Raw genomic sequence first — 20,902 nt, forward strand, 5'->3', positions numbered from 1 at the left:
TTCTTCTTTTAGTTTAATGACAGTGCAACCATTGCTTATACAGTGCATACCGCCACCTACTGTACCGGAGGATGTAGTATAAGGTATTATTGTCACTGGATGATTTTTGCAGGATTGCAGCCACGATAAGTCAATCAGTCAGCCAGCAATAAAGTTATAATTCAGGGTAAATCAGCTATTTTTACAGTCAGACTCATCACAAGTCTTAACACTATAGCCGGAAACATTCACCCAAATAGTTTAAAAAGCCTTAATTAAATCAATACATTTATGATAATGAATTATTAGGCATATATACAAACAATTCAGTGTTTGCGCCCATTGCAGTTTATTCACGTTCAATTGTGGTAAAGTGGCAGAAATATGACTTTATAACAGTTATATATTATGTACATTATTTAGAATATTTGTTTCTATTAATTAGCTCTCCATAAATCTATCGCTGGAGCACACACGTTTGAAAAAGCGCAACGTTTACGAGCTGTCTCTGTTTACGATTCTCTATTTCCTTTACTTCATTTTCATTAAAGTTTGATAATGATGGACCAAGCTGATGTGTTGGTGTGCTGAATTGCATTGCACGTGTTCATTCAATGCAACAACACCACACAAAGCGTTAACTGCGTTTAGGCAGCATCAAACAAGACATAGCAGAAACATTTACATTAACACAAGTAGACCAATGAGATTAGGTAATGCCCCATAACTGACATTGTTCATTATACAACAGCAACAATGGCAAATTAATTATACTTCGTGCACGGACCCTCAATCTCGTTTTTACCCAATTTCTTTATTAGTATATATCTTCAAATGTATTTGTATCAAACACAAAATAAGGTAATCTATTTTAATTTTAGCTTACAGTTTCGTTCTGATGTAAAAATCTTTATTTATTCTTGTTATTTTGTTTTGTTATGTCATTGTATTTATAAACTCAGGTTTACTTTAAATTGTGAATAAATACCTGTTAAGAAAAACGTTTATACTATTTGCACATACGCCATGAGAGAAAAGCTGCTCTCACTTTCACTTCCTCGTAAGGTTATTTTAGGGTAATTACTTCCTCCTTTTATGTTCTAGGCCTGGTCTGACGGTGTGGCAGTCATGAAGGACGGTCACAGAACAGAAGAACAGGCGGAGGTTTCCCGGCAGGAGGTTTATGAAGATTATGTGAACCATTACCTTCAGCCATGTCCAGAGGTTCGGCCGTGCTGCGATGCCTCGCTGCTGAAGAAGGCGGCTCAGTATCTGCTGAGGGAGCCAGAGCCCAGAGAGACTTACACCGTGTTTCCATTCTACCAGGCTGTAAGGCAGGATTGTATATCACAGAGCACATACGGAAGGAAATATCTGAACGCTTTCATTAAAGCCACCGAACTGCTGGAAACTATCTGCGTCAATCTATTCGTTCAACCCTGGAAGAAAGAGATCAAGACACTTAAGGTGGCGTTCTTCTTTTTCTTTCTTTCGTTTGTTTTTCTTCAGCCACTGCCTTTCAGGTAACTTGAATCACCCCGTGTCTCGGGGTAATTCAACGTGAATTGAGGAATACTCAACATGTAAGCATTGTATCGGATTAAATGATGAAGTTACTTAATTTTGACACATTTTCAGTGTGTACACAAACTGAATACAAACTCAAACCTGCCTTAAATTAGTGCTTCGTATTGAATTGGGACACAGCTAGTGTCTCCATGGCATGAGTTGTCCACCACAGAGCATTGACGATTATGAAATTACTGTAAAATGTTCCACTCTCTACATATCTTGGTCACAAATCTTTAATGACCACATTTTAACGATCCTTAATAAATTACTGTTTCTTTATTTAATAATAAATAGATACATAATATAAATGTATTTATTTTTCTCTGTGTCTCTTTCAGACGTTTACAGGTCCATTTATTTACTGTCTCCTGCCAGTTCTCAGCAGTTCTACCATTCAGTCAGTCCTGGGCTCTATTGGCTACCTGCCCCATACTGATACTCCACAAAGGTAGGGAACAAGGACAATAAGAACCAGAACGAGAGTGACAAATGGTTTAGACATCAAGCAATACAATGGCTAGGGTGTCTCCCTGCCAGGAGAAACATCCACCATACACACATACACTTGTAAACAGTGAATTAGGCCTGCACTTTAGCTTAGATTTGCACATATAAAACTTGAATTATAATAACACACTTACTGGATCATTTACACAAAAGTCTGTTTATAAATACATTTTCCTCACTCATAGGCCACTTAGTAGGCCACATTCTGCTAGGCGTATTTCTTCGCAGTTACAGATAACGATCAGGCTACACTATTATCATTGGTATACTATTCAGCGAATTAGATTCCAGTGGTGGCTTCGTATGATTGTCTGACTCCTGTGATCCGAACATTACCACTAACTCCAGAATGCTGTACAGTAAAAGTAAATGTAAATGGACTGTACTTGTACAGCACTTTTCTAGTCTTTCCGACCACCACTCAAAGCGCTTTCACACTACTTGTCATCATTCACCCATTCACACACTGATGGCAGGGGCACCTTCGACATGCAACTAGCAGAGCCGGGGATCGAACCGCCAATCCTCTGATTGAAGGACGACCCTGTTGTCGAAATCGATGAGTCATATTTATTAATAAAAACAACAACAACAAACTAATTTAATACACTGAATCACTTTGTTCAAATTGAGAATTTTGTTCATGGACAGCCATTTATGATGTCAGAAATGGGGGGGGGGGGGGGGGGGGGGCTCAGCTTCTCTTAGATAAAAGTCACACACATGACTTGGAGGTATTCAGTTACTTCAGTCACATTATGATTCTGTCTCCTGCCCCACAGAGTGAATTCTAACTGGAATACTTGTGATGAAGCCTGTCATTTAATAACATCTGTGTATATGTGTCAAACATTATGATTATGTCTCCTCTCCCCCTCTCTCACCCAGCCCCACCCTTTCAAAATAAAAGCCCCACAGGCTGAGTTCTAACTGGAATGCTTGTGATTCAACACAAGCATTCCAGTTAGAACTCAGCCTGCCATTTAATAACCTCTGTGTATGTATGTCAAGCACTATGATTGTGTCTCCTCTCCCCCTCTCTCACCACCCCAGTCCCACCCTTTCAAAATAAAAGCCCCATGGAGTAACTGTATCTGAACATGAAGCTCAGAATGAGGTTCATGTTAAGTACAAGTCTTTCCATCACAAATACAGAAATGTAATTTCCAAAGGTATATATCTCAAATACAGAAATCATTTCCAAAGGTATGCGTCTCAAACAAAGGTATATATCTCCAAAGGCTTCTCAAACAAAGATGTATATCTCCAATACAGAAATGATGGGAGCGATTTGTAGACTGTCCATCACAAATACGAGATTCAATCCAAGAGTATGAATCAAAAATGCAGAAAAGAGAGAAGCGATATCTCAATTGAACCTCAATGACACTACCGGTAATATTGGCGTGTATATTGCGACGTCTTCGGGCAGTAGAAACCACACTGTCAAAATTTCTTGCGAAATTTTCTAGTTCTAATTTTGTAATTCAATTCAATTTATTTTGTATTGCCCAAAATCACAAATTTGCCTCAAGGCTTTACAATCTGTACACATATGACATCTTCTGTCCTGGGACCCTGACAGGACAAACTCCCCCAAAAAACATTTAACAGGGAAAAAAAAGGAAGAAACTTTAACGGGAGAAACAAAGGAGGGATCCCTCTATCAGGATGGACAAAGGTGCAATAGATGTCATGTGTACAGAATGAACAACATAACAGAGTTACAACACATTCAATGCATATTAATATAATTTCAGTAATAAGCAGAATAATGATGGAAAAATTACAATTACTAATAATAACAGCAGCAGTGGATATAGTAGAATAATAATGATAATAAAAGCAGCAATGGTATCAGCAATAGTAATAGCAACGTGACTACAAATAATAATGCTACTATCATTATTAGTAGTAGTCAGTGGGTGTCAGCCAGGACCACGGTCCAGATATAACGACGATCCATCGGAACCTGTGAGGCGAGAAAGTACAAAGACTCCGGGGAAGAAGCAAAGTTAGGAATGTTTATTCATGGGACATGAGAGAGAGAAGAGGAGAGAGGAGCTCAGTGTATCCTAGGAAGTCCCACAGCAGTCTAAGCCTATAGCAGCATATCTAGGGGCTGGACTAAGGCAAACCTGAGCCAGCCGTAACTATAAGCGTTATCAAAGAGGAAAGTCTGAAGCCTACTCTGAAATGTGTTAAGTGTGTCTGTCCCCCAGACTGAAACTGGAAGCTGGTTTCACAGAAGAAGAGCGTAATAGCTGAAGGTTCTGGCTCCCATCTTACTTTTTGAGACTCTAGGAACCACAAGTAACCCCTATATGCTTGTAAATGCTTTCAATCACATTTGATCTTAAATGTACACATAACATTTGGAAACTGGGGGATTTGGGGTTGTACCAACTAAATCAGGGAGTGAATCTTGAAGCAAATGGGGAAAGTTACCAACATGATGGATTCAGGCCAGGTTCTGTCATTTGTGAATTAGCATTTGGTCCGCTCTTCTCATCAATCACCTTTTGTCTTGTTCTCTTTAGTTGTCCTCTAAACTGCTTGATGTATTTCAGTGACTACAGACTCAGTGAGGATGCTAACCCAGACAGGGCCATGCTACTGGGCTTCGAACTGCTGCTGGCCAGGGTGGAATGTGACCACCTCCTGAAGATCTTGGAGAAGGATCAGCTGGGACCACAGGTATGATCACAAATCATCCAACCATGTTAAATATTTGCCTTTTAAAGACATAAGTTAAGTTTTAGAAAAGGAATGAATTTAAAAAAAGAAACACTTAGATCACACATTTGGGGATACATAAACACACACATTGTCAGTGTATCTCATTAGCATGGAAAATAAACATACTGATAGTGATACTGAGTATCTAATATGTTCTACTCTGTTATTTTATTGTATATATTGTGCATTTTTCATACTTAATATTTTTACTCTGTTACTTCGTTTGCTGAAGTATATCTTTGCTGCTTGTAACAAACAAATTTCCCTATCTATCTACCACTCCTCCACCCAACACCTGTAAATTAATGGCAGCCATAGGATAGGGTTTACAGTAGATCAGTGTCATTTCATGGCTTTCATGTGCTGTAACCTTACACTACAGGAATTTCTGGAGGTTCTCCAGAGGAGAATGGGGTCTACAAAACTGGATGAACCGACAGAGAAGAAGACAATAATAGCACAAAAGGAAGAGGAGAACAAGAAGATGGAAGAGGTATCTATAAAAGAGGAAGGGCAAAGTGCAGAAGTCTGGTTGACTGTGTTGAGAATGCAGTGGCGGGCCGTGCATTTTATACCTGGGCCTTCAGTGCTGTCCTACTACAGTTGAACCACCTCCTAATAACCTCAGTATGACGCCACAGCTACGGGTTTGTAACCGGTTGTATATGGACCCAAATGCAACACACAGGATTCCAGGGATATTTGTCTTTTTTTACAAACTTCAATAACAGCAGGCAGAGTTAATCAGGATCAGGATCAGAAGGCTGGTGGGTTTACCGGGAGTCAGGCAAGGCAGGTAGAACAGGGGCAGGCAGGGTCGGTAACGGGAGATCAGTCCGTGAGAGCGTGCTGGAGAGTCTGGCATAGAAAACCGAAGAACAATCTGGCAAATGTGTCTGGGATGCAGGAGTCTAGGGGCTTGATTACTGATCAGAGGCAGGTGAGTGAACAGGTGAAGGGAGTTAGACTGATGAGGAGGGAGTGACTGACAAGTAGAGTGAGGAGGGTGTGGAGCTGAACTGTGACAGGGTTATTATTTGTTTATAGGGGTGTAACAACACACGTATTTGTATTAAATCGTTTGGTACGAGGCTTACAAACCGAACAATACGTTTGAATAATACTATTGCATTTGGAAAATGCAGAAGCTTAAATTGTGGGAAATATGTTTTCGGTGGACTACGCTCAACCCGGCAACATGCTGTCTGACACTCCCACCCCGGAACCACAAATTTGTACTCTGGTGAGGCGCATGTGTTCTGGGAGGCACACTATACTAAACTAGCTTAGCAGGAAAACAACAGCAGCACTCGCACTACAAACTCGCCCCGCAGCGTTTAGCTGTTCCCTACTGATTCAAACAGGGCTAAAGCAATCGCCACACAAGCCACATTTCTCCAGACCATAATTCTTGCTTTGTAAAAGAAAACAAAACCCCAAACAGAGAATCAAATGTCCGGACCCTAACCCCGCGCATGAGGGAATGCTTCGTCATTAACGGACAATGCATAGTCAAAATCAATGTAATTAACACAATGACAAGAACAAACTCACAAGAACCAGTCACATGTACAATACGTATATGACGAGCCATTCAAATATTTTTCACATCAGAGGGAACAATATTAACCATGTCATAAAAATGACACACAGACAAATTAACACAGTAGTAAAGCTACTGCAGATGTAAAAAAACAAAAGCACTTTACTTACCAAAGCTGCTGTTCACTTAAAGACAAAGTCCATCCTCCTTTCTTTGGTAACAAAGAGTTTAATACTGCGGTTGTACAGTACATCGGTGCGGTTCAGTTCCAGCCAGAGGTCCTCCTGCAAACTTGTTCATTGAGTTATAGATCCACTCGGGTCTCAGCAAAAGTTTTCAAAAGCACCGTAGCTTGTAAGTGTCCTGTCGTGCTATGATGTCGTGTTGCTGCCTTGGTTAGCCACCTCAGGTTAGCGTAGCGTAGCTCCAAACACCAAGATGCTCAGATGCGAATGAAACGCATTCCGAGCCATAAAATGTGCAACGCTTCTCTGGCGCTGTTAGCCAGAAATACCGTTCATACAAATCCTTTTCCTGGCTGGGTCAGGGCTGCTAGCTGTGGGGTTGGCCGACCCTTTCTTACGATGTCCATTTTTTCCTGAAATGTCCTTCTCCAGAAAGGCGCCACTAACTCCGCCACCAAATCCATTTCTCCTCCTCCTTTGAGTGTTAAAAAAACAAAGCTAGGTAAAAAAAGAAAGAATCTACACCAAGAAAAATGCTAAAAATGTCATGTCAATGTCATAACTACATATCTTTCAACTTGAACTCTTACTGCTAATACTAACTTCTGCTAGCTAGCTTCAGTGTTACAATAGTCACGCTAGCCCACTGCCCAATATTGGCGCACGTTTTTGCTGAGCTGCACGTTAATGCTGACGTACTTGTAGACTACCTCGGTAGCTTTGACATGTCAAAAAATACGCCCAACATGTCAAACTAAAAATCTGATTGGCTGAACACTATGACAATCAACAATATCGTTTCCATTTACTTTAATCTGCAAAGTCTACCTAGAGGGCACCGGGCCTCTCTTCTTACCTAGATAAATAAGGGTGAAATCTGATTGGATAAAAGCTCTATTTAAAACAAGCTGCACTGGAAGCAGAGCAACAGAGGAAGACAGTAGCTGTGCAATGAAAAAATAAGCAAATGGGAAAAAAAATTATAATGCATGTTTGTGAAAAATTATTTAATTATAAAATAGCTATAATTTTGTGATTCTGTTTAGGCCAGCAGAGAAGGCTTTGCTGGCCCTGATGGCCCACCACTGTGAGAATGGGGACATAAATAAAGAAAATAAATAAAGAAAGAAAAGAAGCTGATGGAAAATGAGTGGGACCGGAGAGCTATGAGAACTTTAATGGAGCAGCTCTTTTCCAAATCATGTTACTTTCATTTCAACAGAGCAGCACACAATGAGAAGAACTAGACAGCTTTAACTTTAAACTTTAGTCCATTATGATTCAGGTTCATGATTTAGATAGAAAACATATTCAAATTATTTTCCAAAGTTTTAAAAACTAGTTGAACAAAATAATGGAATGTAAACAAATTATATTTAAAGGTGCTATCAGTAACATTTTAAGTGGTTTTAAAAACAACAGTGTCATTAAATACATGATTTGACATGTTTTGAAATTTGATAACATTTTACCAAATTTACCTCACATTTTACTTGAGAAAGGAAACACTGCTAGATGCATTCAGTTTTTGGATGTATAAAACAGAGGAAACAGCTTTTAATGATGGGGATGAGTGCACGAGTTTTTTTATGGTTCCTACTCACGTATATAGAGATGGGCAGTATTTCTATTACTTGTATTTGAAATACGTATGTTGGAGCCATAATGTAGTTTTGTTGTTTTATTTTGTCTTTGAGGGAAACGCATGCAGTTGTGACATTGAACAGTGGGTGGCACATTAACTTAAATGTGCATATATGCAGTGGTGTATAGTGTACTTAAGTAGTTTTTTGGGTATCTGTACTTTACTTTACTACTTATATTTCTGTTGACTTTTACTTTTACTTCACTACATTTTGCAAAGAAAACTGATACATTTCCCCTGAAACCTTCGTTACTCGCTACAAAATCAAATCGATCTTTAGAAAAAAATGAATCATGAGAGCAGCGTCGGGGACTGTGTTGGAACACAGACTGCAAGCAAGCAGGTTTGGTGAATCAGTGGTCCTAGCAGCAAGTTAAATCATTGGTTAATCACGTTAATGCACAATTGCAAACAAGTGCTCTCAAAGCCGCGGTGTTTTGATTCCCAGTGATGCCCATGATGCTACATGCTATAGCTAGCTACCTGAGTAGAATTCCACTCTACGATGACTGATTTCATGACGGAAGCAGAAATGGAAGCACCTGCTAGTCCCGCAACAAACTACGGTGGTGACGATGACCAACATCAGTGGATCGCTAGCAAGTTAGTGAGCTGAGGAAGTGTTGACAGTTGTGCAGCACTAGTTGGCTAACGTTAGCTATAGCTAGCCACCACACCATAGGATTGACGGGAGCCGAGAGACCGCAGCATTAGCATTAGTGTTAGCGTTAGCATTAGGGAAATCCTTCGCAGCTGTGTGCAAGCTGTCTGTGACGCTGAACACACCTCTACCTGCCTCAGCGGCCTGTGAAAGGCTATTTAGCATCGCAGGACTAGTCTTCAGCCCAAGACTGAATTCTCGCAATTTTGAAAACCAACTTCTTTTGAAGATGAACAGGACATTTTTCAGTTTCAAGTAATGACTGGGTTGTTACTTTTGGTGCTGCTTTAGTATGGATCATGTTTTGATATTTGAGTCATGTTGTGGATGATCAGATGGAGTTATGATGGTAGCAGTCGCCCAATTGCAGATTCAGCTTGAGCAAAAACCTTTGCCTATTGTGTTCAATCAGGCCCATAGGAGTTTACAAGGCAGGTGTCCTTTCTCAAAACACTGACCTGATGCATCAAGTGGATATGTTTTGCTGAACATAATATTATGCATTGGTCCTCTACATCCTCTAGTCTAATGAGCAGACTTATAAACGCACTGTTACAACTCTTTCATAGTGTCATATTGCTTTTCGGAGAATTATGATGATAAGTTCATAGTAGATGCAAAAGTATACTTATGTACAATATATTATGTTGAACATTGTTGCTCCTGGATGGATCACAGCCAACCCAATTATGTTCAACACAGCTCCATGTCCTTGGTCATGGTGCCACAGCACTTAAATGAATAAACTTCAGAATTCTCAAAATTCTGACACTTTGCTTTTTTATCAACAGCATTTACTTGTACTTTTACTTTCAATGAACAGGTTATGATGTTCATTTAATGTTCAGGTTATGATGTACATTTAATATCAGAAAATTACTTTTGATACTTAAGTACAATAAATATCAGATACTTTAAGACTTTTACTCAAGTAGTATTCTAATAGGTGACTTTTTACTTTTACTGGAGTAGTTTTCCAGTAAGGTATCTTTACTTTTACTCAAGTATGGCTTTTGAGTACTTTATACACCACTCGTGTCAAGGTATCGTGTCCAAGTAACGTATCCTGTATTCCGTTACGGTGCCAATATGTATTTAAATAAAAGGATCAACGGATCTAAAGAAAGACAGCGCATTGGACATTGAAATGTTTGTGGAACACGCGTCCGAACAAGTTCACCCGTTCGCCCCCACCGTGACTTTAATAACGTATTTCAATTGAACATAGGTAAATATTGTATCTGAGTGTGACAGATGTCAACTAGCTTGATGAATAATTGATGTCTGGGTCTGGCTACATGGCCTATTGTATATATATGGTGATGGTTATAATATCAACCTCGATGCTAACATGCTAATGAGCAAGTTAACGTATCAGTCGAGTGCCTAGCTATAGGAAGAGGGAGATTGGGAGCTTGTATGTTCATGATAACCTTATCAAGAGACATCTGACCATCTAATCTTGCACTGTATTGCAAGTTATGCTGTATCTTCTCAATGTGAATGTCATAATGCCATATCAATTACTGGCAGATAATATAGTTCACAGTTAGCCAGGCTATGACAGTAGATGTCGATTTGTTTAAAAAAACCTAAAAAACATTAAATATCCAATTTATTTTATTTAAAAGGCATATTATGAAAGTATTCTTAGTTTTATTATTTCATACATTCTACAGTTGGCCAGGTGGACAACATGTCTCAGCAAGATGATGTTCAAGGACCATCAACAAGCACAGATGTGCTTAGTTCCACTGACATTCTGTGACTGTTCTTCCTTTTTGTGGGCTTCACCAGAGCTTTGTGTACATGATATATAATTATATTATATTATATAGCCCAAACCTGAATGCTCTGCAATACCAAATTGTGAGAAAACGGAAAATCCATAAAAAAGCATTTCCTATATTTTAAATACAAAATACATTTATTGTATTTTGATACATTTTCTGGCACCAGTATTTTGTATTTTATTTTGATACATTTATTTGAGGGGTATTTTGTATTTTGTATCAAAATACATTTTGATGACTTCCGTTGGAGAAGGGTATGGAGTAGACGGCCGCATCGCACTCTCCCATAACTTTTTCAACTATCACTCTTTTTAGACCCAAAAAGTAAACAGCTTGTGCAAAAGCAGGTACTGTCCTTCAACTGCACCATGACCAGCAGAAATAAATTGAACAAGAGGGATGATGCTAAAAAAGATGAGCCGGCGCCCCAAGCTAGTCAGGTTAGCATGTCTGACCTGACTAGCCTGCTGGAGGAACACCGCAAGTCCATATCATCGGCACTCTCTACCGAACTCAAAACTGCTTTCGCATCTCTCGAAACCAAACTAGATGTGATACAAGCCACAGTGACTGAAAATGGCGAGCGAATCGCAAGTCTTGAGACCAACGCCAACTTAAACGAGGATCGCTTTCAGGCCCTCGAAACATCGTGCTCTACGCTAACAGAGCTATGTGCTAAGCTCAAAGCTAAAAATATGGACTTGGAGGGACGAAGCCGACAAAACAACCTCCCTCAGAATTATCGGGCTGCCGGAATCCATTGAGGGTCCCAGACCCACAAACTTCTTTTCTGATGCCCTGGTGGAAATATTCGGCGACAAAGTGCTTGATGCCCCCCCAGAGTTGGACCGGGCCCACCGCACATTTGCAGCTACACCACGGCAAGGAGACAGACCCAGACCGGTGATTGTGTGCTTTCATCGACATCAAACCAACGACCTGGTGATCCGAGAAGCCCGAAAGCAAAGGAACGACCTCAAATACAAGGACACTCCGGTACGTATCTATGAGGACTACTGCCCCGACGTCCTGGAACAGCGAGCGGCCTACCGCGACATCATGGCGGAGCTATACAACTTGGGCCTGCGACCAGCTCTGCTGTACCCGGCAAGACTTCAAATTACTGGCAAAGAGGGTAACAAGGGTGGTTCACTCCACCTGCGCTTGTGGACTTTTATCCACACCAGACTGCCTGGTGACACGACAGCCTGCTTCCTTTCGTCAGCTGCTGCTTCTGCGTTTGTCACCTGAGAAAACAAAACTCGGCTCATGTTAGTTAGAGCTCCCGTATATTTCTCAATTTCTAGAGTTAGCAAGTCTAGGCTAGGACCTATCACTGAGTTAGAAGACTTGGATTTTGCTGTATTAAATTCAAAAGTTGTGGTTTATCATGACGTTATTAAATCTCAAAAATGTGAGAAGCACCTTCACTGAAAACTATTCTAAATGTGGATCAACACAACAATGTTTTACACCTTACCATATCCCCCCTTCACCACGATATCTCTGCTGTAAGAGATCACGTGGTAATCATCTATGTATCTTGGCTATACACTGAACCTCCCCATGGTCCTGGTGACAGCATGTGCATCTGTTGATGTCTCATGGGTGGAGGTCCAGCTGGTCCTGTTGGACCTGGTCGTAGGTACTGCTGATGTTGTGGTGGGAATGGAGCATGTTGTGGTGCTGCACTGAACGGTCCTCCTGCTCTTTTATGAGGGCAATCTCGCACCCAATGACCTTCTCTCCCACATACGTAGCACACTCTACTTACAAGACCTTCATGCCCCCCTTTATAGTTACCTCTCCCTCTGTGGGATGCACCACCTCTGCATCTTGGTGGAGGCTGATGGTACACCACCGTGGGGGCTGGTACTGCTGGAGTTTGTTGACATGGAGCGGGAGGTGCTGCTGGAGGAGGCTGAGCTTCTGCTACTGTCATCTGCTTCTTGGCCTGACATTTTCTATTTAATTCTCTGTCGACCTCTGCTACTTGAAGTTTCAGCAGCCGCCGTGTCATTCTCTCTATGTCTTCCTGTCCTTTTGTCTTCTCAGTTAGATGTCGCTGGTTGTAGTGAGTTAGGTGTTCCCTCCACATGGCATCTTTCATGTTGCTCTACTTCTCCCAGCGCTGTCCGTACCGGTAGAGGCAGGCCCGTTTGCACACTGTGTCGCCATGCTACAGTGGTGGCTTCATTGCTATCATGTCTCCCCCCTGTGGCCCTCTGTCACTCTTCTTCAGCTCGTTTCAGATACTGATGGGTTTCTTCTTCTGGTTTTATCTTCAGTCCAGAAAGGGAGTTCATTTTTGGTTTTGTGGCCCAGATTCTCCGCATTGCTGACCAGAAAACTCCTCGAAAGTTGTCAAATGGGGTTTCATCCCCCCTGTTGGTCGTGCCTGTACTTACCTCCAAAATATTCAATCTGGCTGTTCCTTCTGTGCGGATCATCATGGCTCGTATGTCTCCCAATGTCAATTTATCCGCTGCTGTGAGTTTTTCAAAGCGACGGATCCACGGATTGGCTCCTCCTGCTAGCGGTTGCAGCGCCTTTTCCAGTGCGTCCATCTCTCGATGTCCCCATGGCACAAACTCAGCTTGTCCGTTGGATTTTACCAATATTCTGTCTGTCTGGCTTTCTGTCCCTTAGTTTACTAACACATTCAATGACTGTCAGTTATTGTTTAATCCCTCTATGATAAACATTCAGTATGAATGTTAAACTTCTGCAACTTTGGTAAAAGCTTCATGTCTCAAATTCTACTTCTAGCTACTAATCCTAAAACACTTTATGCTTATCTTAATTATGCATTTCCAAAACACTTATGATTATGACTAATTATGAATTCTTAAATATCAAGTCAAGTCAAAGTTCACTTTATTGTCAAAGTTTCCACATGTGTTATGCATACAGAAAATTCGAAATGCCGTTTCTCGCAGTCCCACAGTGTAATATAGACATGAACATATAACATATAATAGAATAAAATAGAATAAAGTTAAGAACATAAGGGCCTAGATAAAGGATTAAACAAGTAGCAGCAGAGAATAAAAAGTGACTGGTGCTGATAAAAAGTGACTGGTGCTGATAAAAAGTGACTGGTGCTGGATGAGGGAAGGGGTGTGAGGGGGAGTAGATGTCCTGGTATGTTCCATACCAGGACATCTGGTATGGAATATGAATCATTGAACATTTTTATTGTTGGAATGCTGTTAAGCATTCCAACAATTATCCTGTTTCCTGTTTCCAGTTATCCTGTTTCTTTATTCCACTATTTCTTCCGTCCCCCGTTTCGTCGCAACGCTTCTTCTTCTTCATTTTTTAAGCTACAGAAACCGTTCAACTATCAAAATGTTCAGCTCCTTCAGCTCATGTCTGCTATGACTTTTTCTATTTCTAACCTTTAAACGTTTTGAATTATTAAGCTTTTTGCAACTTTTTTTTGAATGGGTTTCTATGGAGAAGATTTTCAAATCCTTCAAAAACTTCAAAAACTTCAAAAACTTTCAAATCCTTCAACTTCCTCATACTTTCAGCGACAGACACCATTTCAACTTTCAAATGTTGAGAAAACCCTCAACTATTGCCAACATGATTCAGCTTTTTGATATCTTTTAAACTTTTTGAACTGCAGCAATTTAACTTTTATGATTTTTCAGCCCTTTTCTGACTTTATAATGGGTGTGTATTGCGCAGCTTAGAGTGCGTGATGTCACCGCTAGAGTGAAGAGCAGCTTGAGATTCTTGTGAAAAAAACATTTGTATTTTGCCACTGTGTCCACAATCTTCACTCTTCATGCATAATTTCTGGATGTAGAAGTAGCTAATATTGTCCTTGTCGTAGAAAAATTACTGTGGAATCCCACAGATTTCCACATTTGACACAGAAGCCGTTAATTGAGAGGAAAACCAACTTTCTGCTCCATAGAGACCAATGTTAAATTTTGCTTCAAAAACACGGTACCCCATTTCTAGATCGCCAGTTAAGCCACATTTTTTACACTACAGACACAATTTTTACAGGATCTGTTCTTCAACTCATTCTTCCCCTCAATTATTAATATCGGAGCAATAGGAGCTACGGTTATGGGAGTTTTGATGATTTGTTTGAGAGGTGTTTTCCTGTTTTATCTCCATGAAATGGCTTCAGGCACACAGGTGTTTGCGATTGAGCCAATTAGTGATGTTGATAAACACACAGACTCACAGACACACGCGCACATACACTCCTCTCCCTCTCTCTCTCTGTGTCTCTGTGTCTCTCATACAGTCATTCAGGTCTTAGGGATCTTTAGAGGTCTTTCCCCCCTCCTCTATCCCCCCCCCCACACACACACACACATGCCATTTTTAAAATAAAAGCCCCACAGAATGAATCCTAACTGAAATGCTTGTGATGAGCCTGTCATTTAATAACCGGTTTGTGTTTATCTAACATTATGATTCTGTCTCCTCTCCCCTTCTCCCCCACACCCCATTTCAAAATAAAAGCCCCAGAGAGTGAATTCTAACTGAACTGCTTGTGATGAAGCCTGTCATTTAATAACCTCTGTTTATGTGTCAAACATGATTATGTCTCCTCTCCCCCTCCCTCCCCCACCCAGTCCCACCCTTTCAAAATAAAAGCCTCATGGATTAACTGTATTTAAATGTTTCACTCAAAATTAGGCTTTTTTGTTGAAATAATGAATGCTCTTACTAATACTGCGACAACTACTACTACTGCTAATATTTCTAGTATTACCACTACTACTACAACTTTTGCTGTTGCTACTATTACTACTACTGCTACTGCTATTACTGCTACCATAAATATTATTACTACCACTACTGCTATTACTACCACTACCACTACTATTATTACTGATACCACAACTGCTAATACTGCTATTCCTGCTACTACCAGTACTAATAACCAGTACTAATACTACTACAGCTATTAGTACGACTGCTGATACTACTACTTCTACTACTTCTTCTAATTACAAATACTTCGACGAACACTTCTACTGCTACTACAAATATCACTACTGCTCCAACTAGTACTTATTCAAATGATACTCATACTTCCACTGCGAATAATACTTCTACTACTACTACAACAAATATCACTACTGCTGGAATTATTTTAAGCTACAGAAACCGTTCGAATATCAAAATGTTCAGCTCTTTCAGGAGAGGGGTGACATAACTTCATATTTGTAATCTTTCAACTTTTTGAATTATTCAGCTTTTTGCAATTTTTCTTTAATTGGATATCTATTTTCAGCAATGTTTTTGAGATTCATTTCAGCTTTCAGCATTCCAACGCATTTTCAGCAGGAAATGCATTTTCTAGTTATATCTACTGTTGGGAACTAAGGGAGCATGTTTGGGTTATCAGCATTTATGAAACTGAATTCTTGACATCAATAGAATTATTAATGTATGTAACAGGGACCAATAACCAAACGATAAAACTAAGTCTCATAATTAGTAGTCACTCATAATGTCAATAGTCTGCGTATGACTATACATTCAGTGACAGTGAAGGTTTTTAAGTTCGAGCACAGGCTACTACATACAGGTTCATCAAATACATATGCACAAGTAATCACAGACGACTGCTCCTTAAAGTACAACAGAGTTTATTAAATCAAAATAATAGATGATCAAATCAATTAATGTTGCAACCAACAAACGTTATCATACAATTTAATATGCCTAAACTAAAGAATGAATAAAATGGATGAGGGTGTATGTCTGTGTGTGTGTGTGGGTGTGTGTGGGTCTGTGGGTGAAAAGGAAGGAGTCTTACAGCTATTGCTAAAGACTACAAAGATGGCGGCGCCGAGTGACGCGGGCCAAAAGGGGAGGGGCCTTAAGATACTACAGCTAAACTACCACCAGATGGCGGAGTCGAGTGACTCGGACAAAATGGCGGTGAGACTGCTGTATGTAATCACGTGTGCCGATGCACACACGTGTTGTGAGGCGATCGTTTGAACGGGGTTTCCCCAGGGGCAGAGATTGGAGCTGTGTGTGTTACGTGAGAAGAGGAATAAAAGGGGAGAGAGAGGAATCAGAGTTTCCGTGTGCGATGTCGCGTTGTAGTGAGAATGAGGATCGCCGATCGTATCTCACACAAGTTGCCGTTGTCGCTTCGCGAACTGACGACACTTATGCCCGATAGTCGCGTTTCCACACTTCACTCACAGAATCGATTCAAGGAAATAGAGCAAGAACAAAAATGAAATCAAATAATCCCAAAAGCAACAGTCAAACAGTTAATACACAATGCAACGGCGCTTCTCTGCTCCGTAATGATTGCGCAATATCTCAATATCACGCGACAGTAACTTAAACACACAAAAACACGGGAATATCAACATATAAATGAATGGCCTGAATTAAACTTAAGTTAATTTAAGCTAAGCTATGCCCAGATACCAAGAATCTTACTTGTCGATGCTTCGTTGCAACGTTGAAGTGTTCGTGGGGAAGTTGTCCGTTTTCCTTGTCAGGAAGGGGGGGGGGGCTGCTTGCAGCGCGGCTGGTAGCGGGCGCTGTGTGTCGCACGGCTTTTGCTGGTGCGGCTTCGGTCCGTTGTGGCGTGAGCTCGCTCTGGAGCGAAACGCAGACGTGATCTATCCTCGCTGCAGGGAGGGTGATCTAACTTCGGCTGACGGCGTGGTCCGTGCGTCTTACCGGGAATCGTCGGTGAAGGAGGGAGGCTTTGTCGTCTTTCCTTCGCCGGAATGTGTGCACCAAAAGAAAAGCAAAAAGCGGAGAACGGATCGCTGAAGCGGATTCGTTATCGCGGGCGGAGTGGGCCTTTACTCAGCGTGGAACACGGCTGTTTCGTCCAGCGAAATGGCTTGTGACCTGACAGGGTTTGAGGAGGGGTGAAGGGCCGTTGCTTCCTCGTGGCCAGCGTCGCGCTGGCTGGGAAAGCTGGATCTTCAGTGGCCTGGACGGGGGTCCGAGGGCGAAGAGAGCGTTGTGTGCTCCCTGTCTCAACCGAGGTCGAAGGGAAAAAGCCTGGAGGTGTGATCTGCGGGCAGTTTTGTAGAACAGTGGTTGAACCACAGGGGTCCTGGGGTCTCTTGGCCTTCGGCCAATGAGATTGCAGCGGTGCATTCAGGTGACCATGGTTTTTTGGGGGGGGGGAATTTACACCCTAGTGTGAAGAGGTTGCTCTCATCAAACTACAAATCAGGATGAAACCTTTGCTTGAAAAAGTGAAGGCCTGATTCTCTTTGTCCACAGCACATGTTGAAGCCATATGGTCAGACCCCAACACTACTAAACACACAGTTCTATGCTCAAATTTCTTACACTGACATGACAGACTAAAGAACCAAGATAACAAACATAACCGGCCTTAACAAACCAACTGCACCCTGTACTGAACTCAGCTTTGTTTTTTTTCGTCAGGTACCTCTGTATTTGGACACCAGGCTTGCAGTGAAACCCCAGCCCAAGCCTCGATGCTGCCATCTCATTGGCATAGACCAGTCCATTATGGAGATGCAGATGACCTACCCTGACCTCGCCTTTAGGGGCCGTCCGCTGCTACCAGACAAACATCAACGAGCAAACAGCAGCAGTAAAGACGTTCACACCATTAGCACCAATGATAACAGTGGTGACCGTAAAGCTGCTGAGGTTCCCAAAATAGAGTGTATTAAAGGCACCAAAGTCTCTGCTACAACTATACGCAGTAAAAAGTATGGCAGCAAAGCTGATGAAGTTTTTGGTGACGATTGCAGAGGCAGTGGTTGTAATGACATGAACAGTGGTGAGCCTGCCGCAGGAGACACCAATAGCAGCCACAACACTGATGGAAGCAGAGATGATGGTGAGCTCAGGGGTCCTCAGGCCATTTCTCTGCACATCACACTGAGAGCTGCAGCCAAAGCAGAGCAGAGCCTGAAACATGGAGAGGCTCAGCCCACAGCAGAACCTCCTGCCTGGACACAGCAGCAGACGGTAGCAGGTAACACACTCACACATCTAAAGTACTAAATTTCAGGTAATATTTGTACACAATTTCAAATATATTGTGCACTGAATACCAGAAAAAGCTGTAGCTCAAATTTCTATCCCATGAATGAGGAGTCTAAAATCCTCCTATTACAGGATACATAATCTCATAATAATGTAACAGTTTATGGATAAAATGAGAGAACCAGAGATACTCGAAGGATAGCTACCACAGTATAAACTGTATGGCAAAATGTCAGTCTATTATCATTGCCCCCCCCTAATTTTCATTGTGTTGAAATATTACAGACTCTCTTTTCTAAGAAGAAGAGTCTCCCTCTATGCACTTACGTTTCATTTGTTGATTATTTTTGCCTTGGAAACTAAACTTTTGTTACTTGCTGTACTGTCACCTGCAGTATAAATATGAAACTCTGATTTTTACAGACCTACAAAATAAGAGACCGGCCAACCCAAAGCTTCCCTCTCTGAGCTCCACGGACGAGGTGCAGGAGCTAAGGGAGCTGGCAGAGAGCATGTGCCAGACCAAAAAGGAAGTGAAGAGAAAAGAAGAAAACAAGAGGGAAGAGGGAAACACAAATAAAGAGAGGAGTCAGACACAGAGAGAGGCAAACACAGAGGGAGAAGCAGAGGAGGAGAACCTCGGTAAGCCAGTGAGTAGATCCTCTCAGTTTGATCCTGCAATGATGGAAGAGCAGAAGCAGCACACTGTGTGTCACCACTCAACACTGGCCGCCAGTACAGGAGATTGCCAGAGCTGTACAGGAGGAGACAATACAGAACAGCAGGAAGTAGAGGATACTGTGAGAGCAGAAACAGGCAGAGATGAGGAGCAGCTGACAAAAAGCTTTGTTATAGTCGAGCATCACAATAAATAACATGCTCTCAAGGCTAGTTTACATGTACTGTATATTGAAATGATCAATAACAAAACTACTGAGCAAGCCAAGACCAATACAAGCTGTTATCAGTCTGTAAACCAAGATGTAACAGTGCACTAAACGAGTAGTTTTAATTATTTAATACTCATCCTTGTTGGCTTGACTTATGGCTGTAAAAAGATTGTTGTTTTGTGAAGTACAGAAAATAAAAACTGTTAGTTACAGTGAAGGAACATCCTGAGTTCATGGATTGACAGCAGATAAGTGGGTAATGCTGCAGTGGTATTTGTTTTCATTGGAGTCCACTGTTAATAGGATATAAGGTAATTATAATATAAGATAATTGGAACTCACCCCAGTCACTGCTCCTCATAAGGGACAAAACTAACAATTGTTTACTGCCACAAGTCAAGCCTAAAGGGAATAGACTTTCGGTAGAGTTCTCCAGACAAGACACTTTCACTGTCACATTCTATAAAAACTTAACAAACTTGTTTAAATATACTCCAATGTAAATTGTGTAGAAATAATTGAAAGAAGCAATGTATAAAGCCAGTCAGCAAGTTCTGAAAAACATCTTTCCCAATAAATATCTTACTGTGAGCGATGGTGCCCCTCATGTACAGAAATGTACAAATGTGATTTCACTTGAGGGAGTTCTGCATTTGTGTTCTTGGCTCTTGCCTTTTCTCTAGATTGACGTCGGTGGAAGTTAGCTGAAACAGGGTGATGTCGCATTCTTCCATTAGCCATCACAGTTGAGCAACATTTGAAATAGAATCTGATAACAGTTTTGTAGAAGTTTGCTTAACTTGCCAGTACTGTCAATCAGCAAACCACACCCACATAGTCCTCATGAAGCATATTAGAGGAGGTTTTTAAGTGCTATTAATGTTTTCTGTGATTTATCTGTCGGTTTAATTAGTCATGAAAATGTACTCTAATAAATAAATAATATTTTAAATCAAATGTTATGAGGTTTAAGAGCTCTGTGGGTACACTCTAAAGAGTATTAAATGCTGAGATCTAATCTTATGTACAACTTCAGTTTAGGAAGTCTTAATTGACTTACTGTCATAATTTCATTTAAACTTTTTTTAGAATAATTTTCACCATGAACCTTAATACAGACCATATCTCCATGGATAAATTACCAAACAGGCTTGGAATAACTGTGAGCAGTCTTCTTTGTCTCTTAAAAATAAGTTTTTGTGATTGTGATTTGCTCTGGGCTTCTCATTGATCTGCTGTGGCTTAGACTCACTATATAACTTATATATATCGCTTATAACTCACTATGGACAAAAGCATCTGCCTAATGAATAAATGGAAATGTAATGTAAGTAGATCCTTTGACGTTTAGTATGTATATTTTTCTTAAGTTTTCCATAACACAGCCAACTTCGCAGTG

General features: G+C 40.9%; 1 protein-coding gene across 1 annotated transcript; it reads left to right on the plus strand.

Moving 5' to 3' along the window:
• Positions 1-1,107: 1,107 nt before the first annotated feature.
• On the plus strand, positions 1,108-20,454 carry LOC306786033 (uncharacterized protein; the record flags this gene model as incomplete). The annotated part of the gene is made up of 6 exons (XM_079280659.1): positions 1,108-1,446; positions 1,890-1,999; positions 4,629-4,755; positions 5,180-5,290; positions 18,041-18,602; positions 19,037-20,454. 6 exons carry the CDS (start codon positions 1,108-1,110, stop codon positions 19,486-19,488), a joined length of 1,701 nt encoding a protein of 566 aa, XP_079136785.1. The 3' UTR covers positions 19,489-20,454.
• Between the last annotated feature and the right edge of the window lie 448 nt (positions 20,455-20,902).

Source organism: Melanostigma gelatinosum (assembly GCF_949748355.1).
Source record: "Melanostigma gelatinosum genome assembly, chromosome: 12".
Lineage (NCBI taxonomy): Eukaryota > Metazoa > Chordata > Actinopteri > Perciformes > Zoarcidae > Melanostigma > Melanostigma gelatinosum.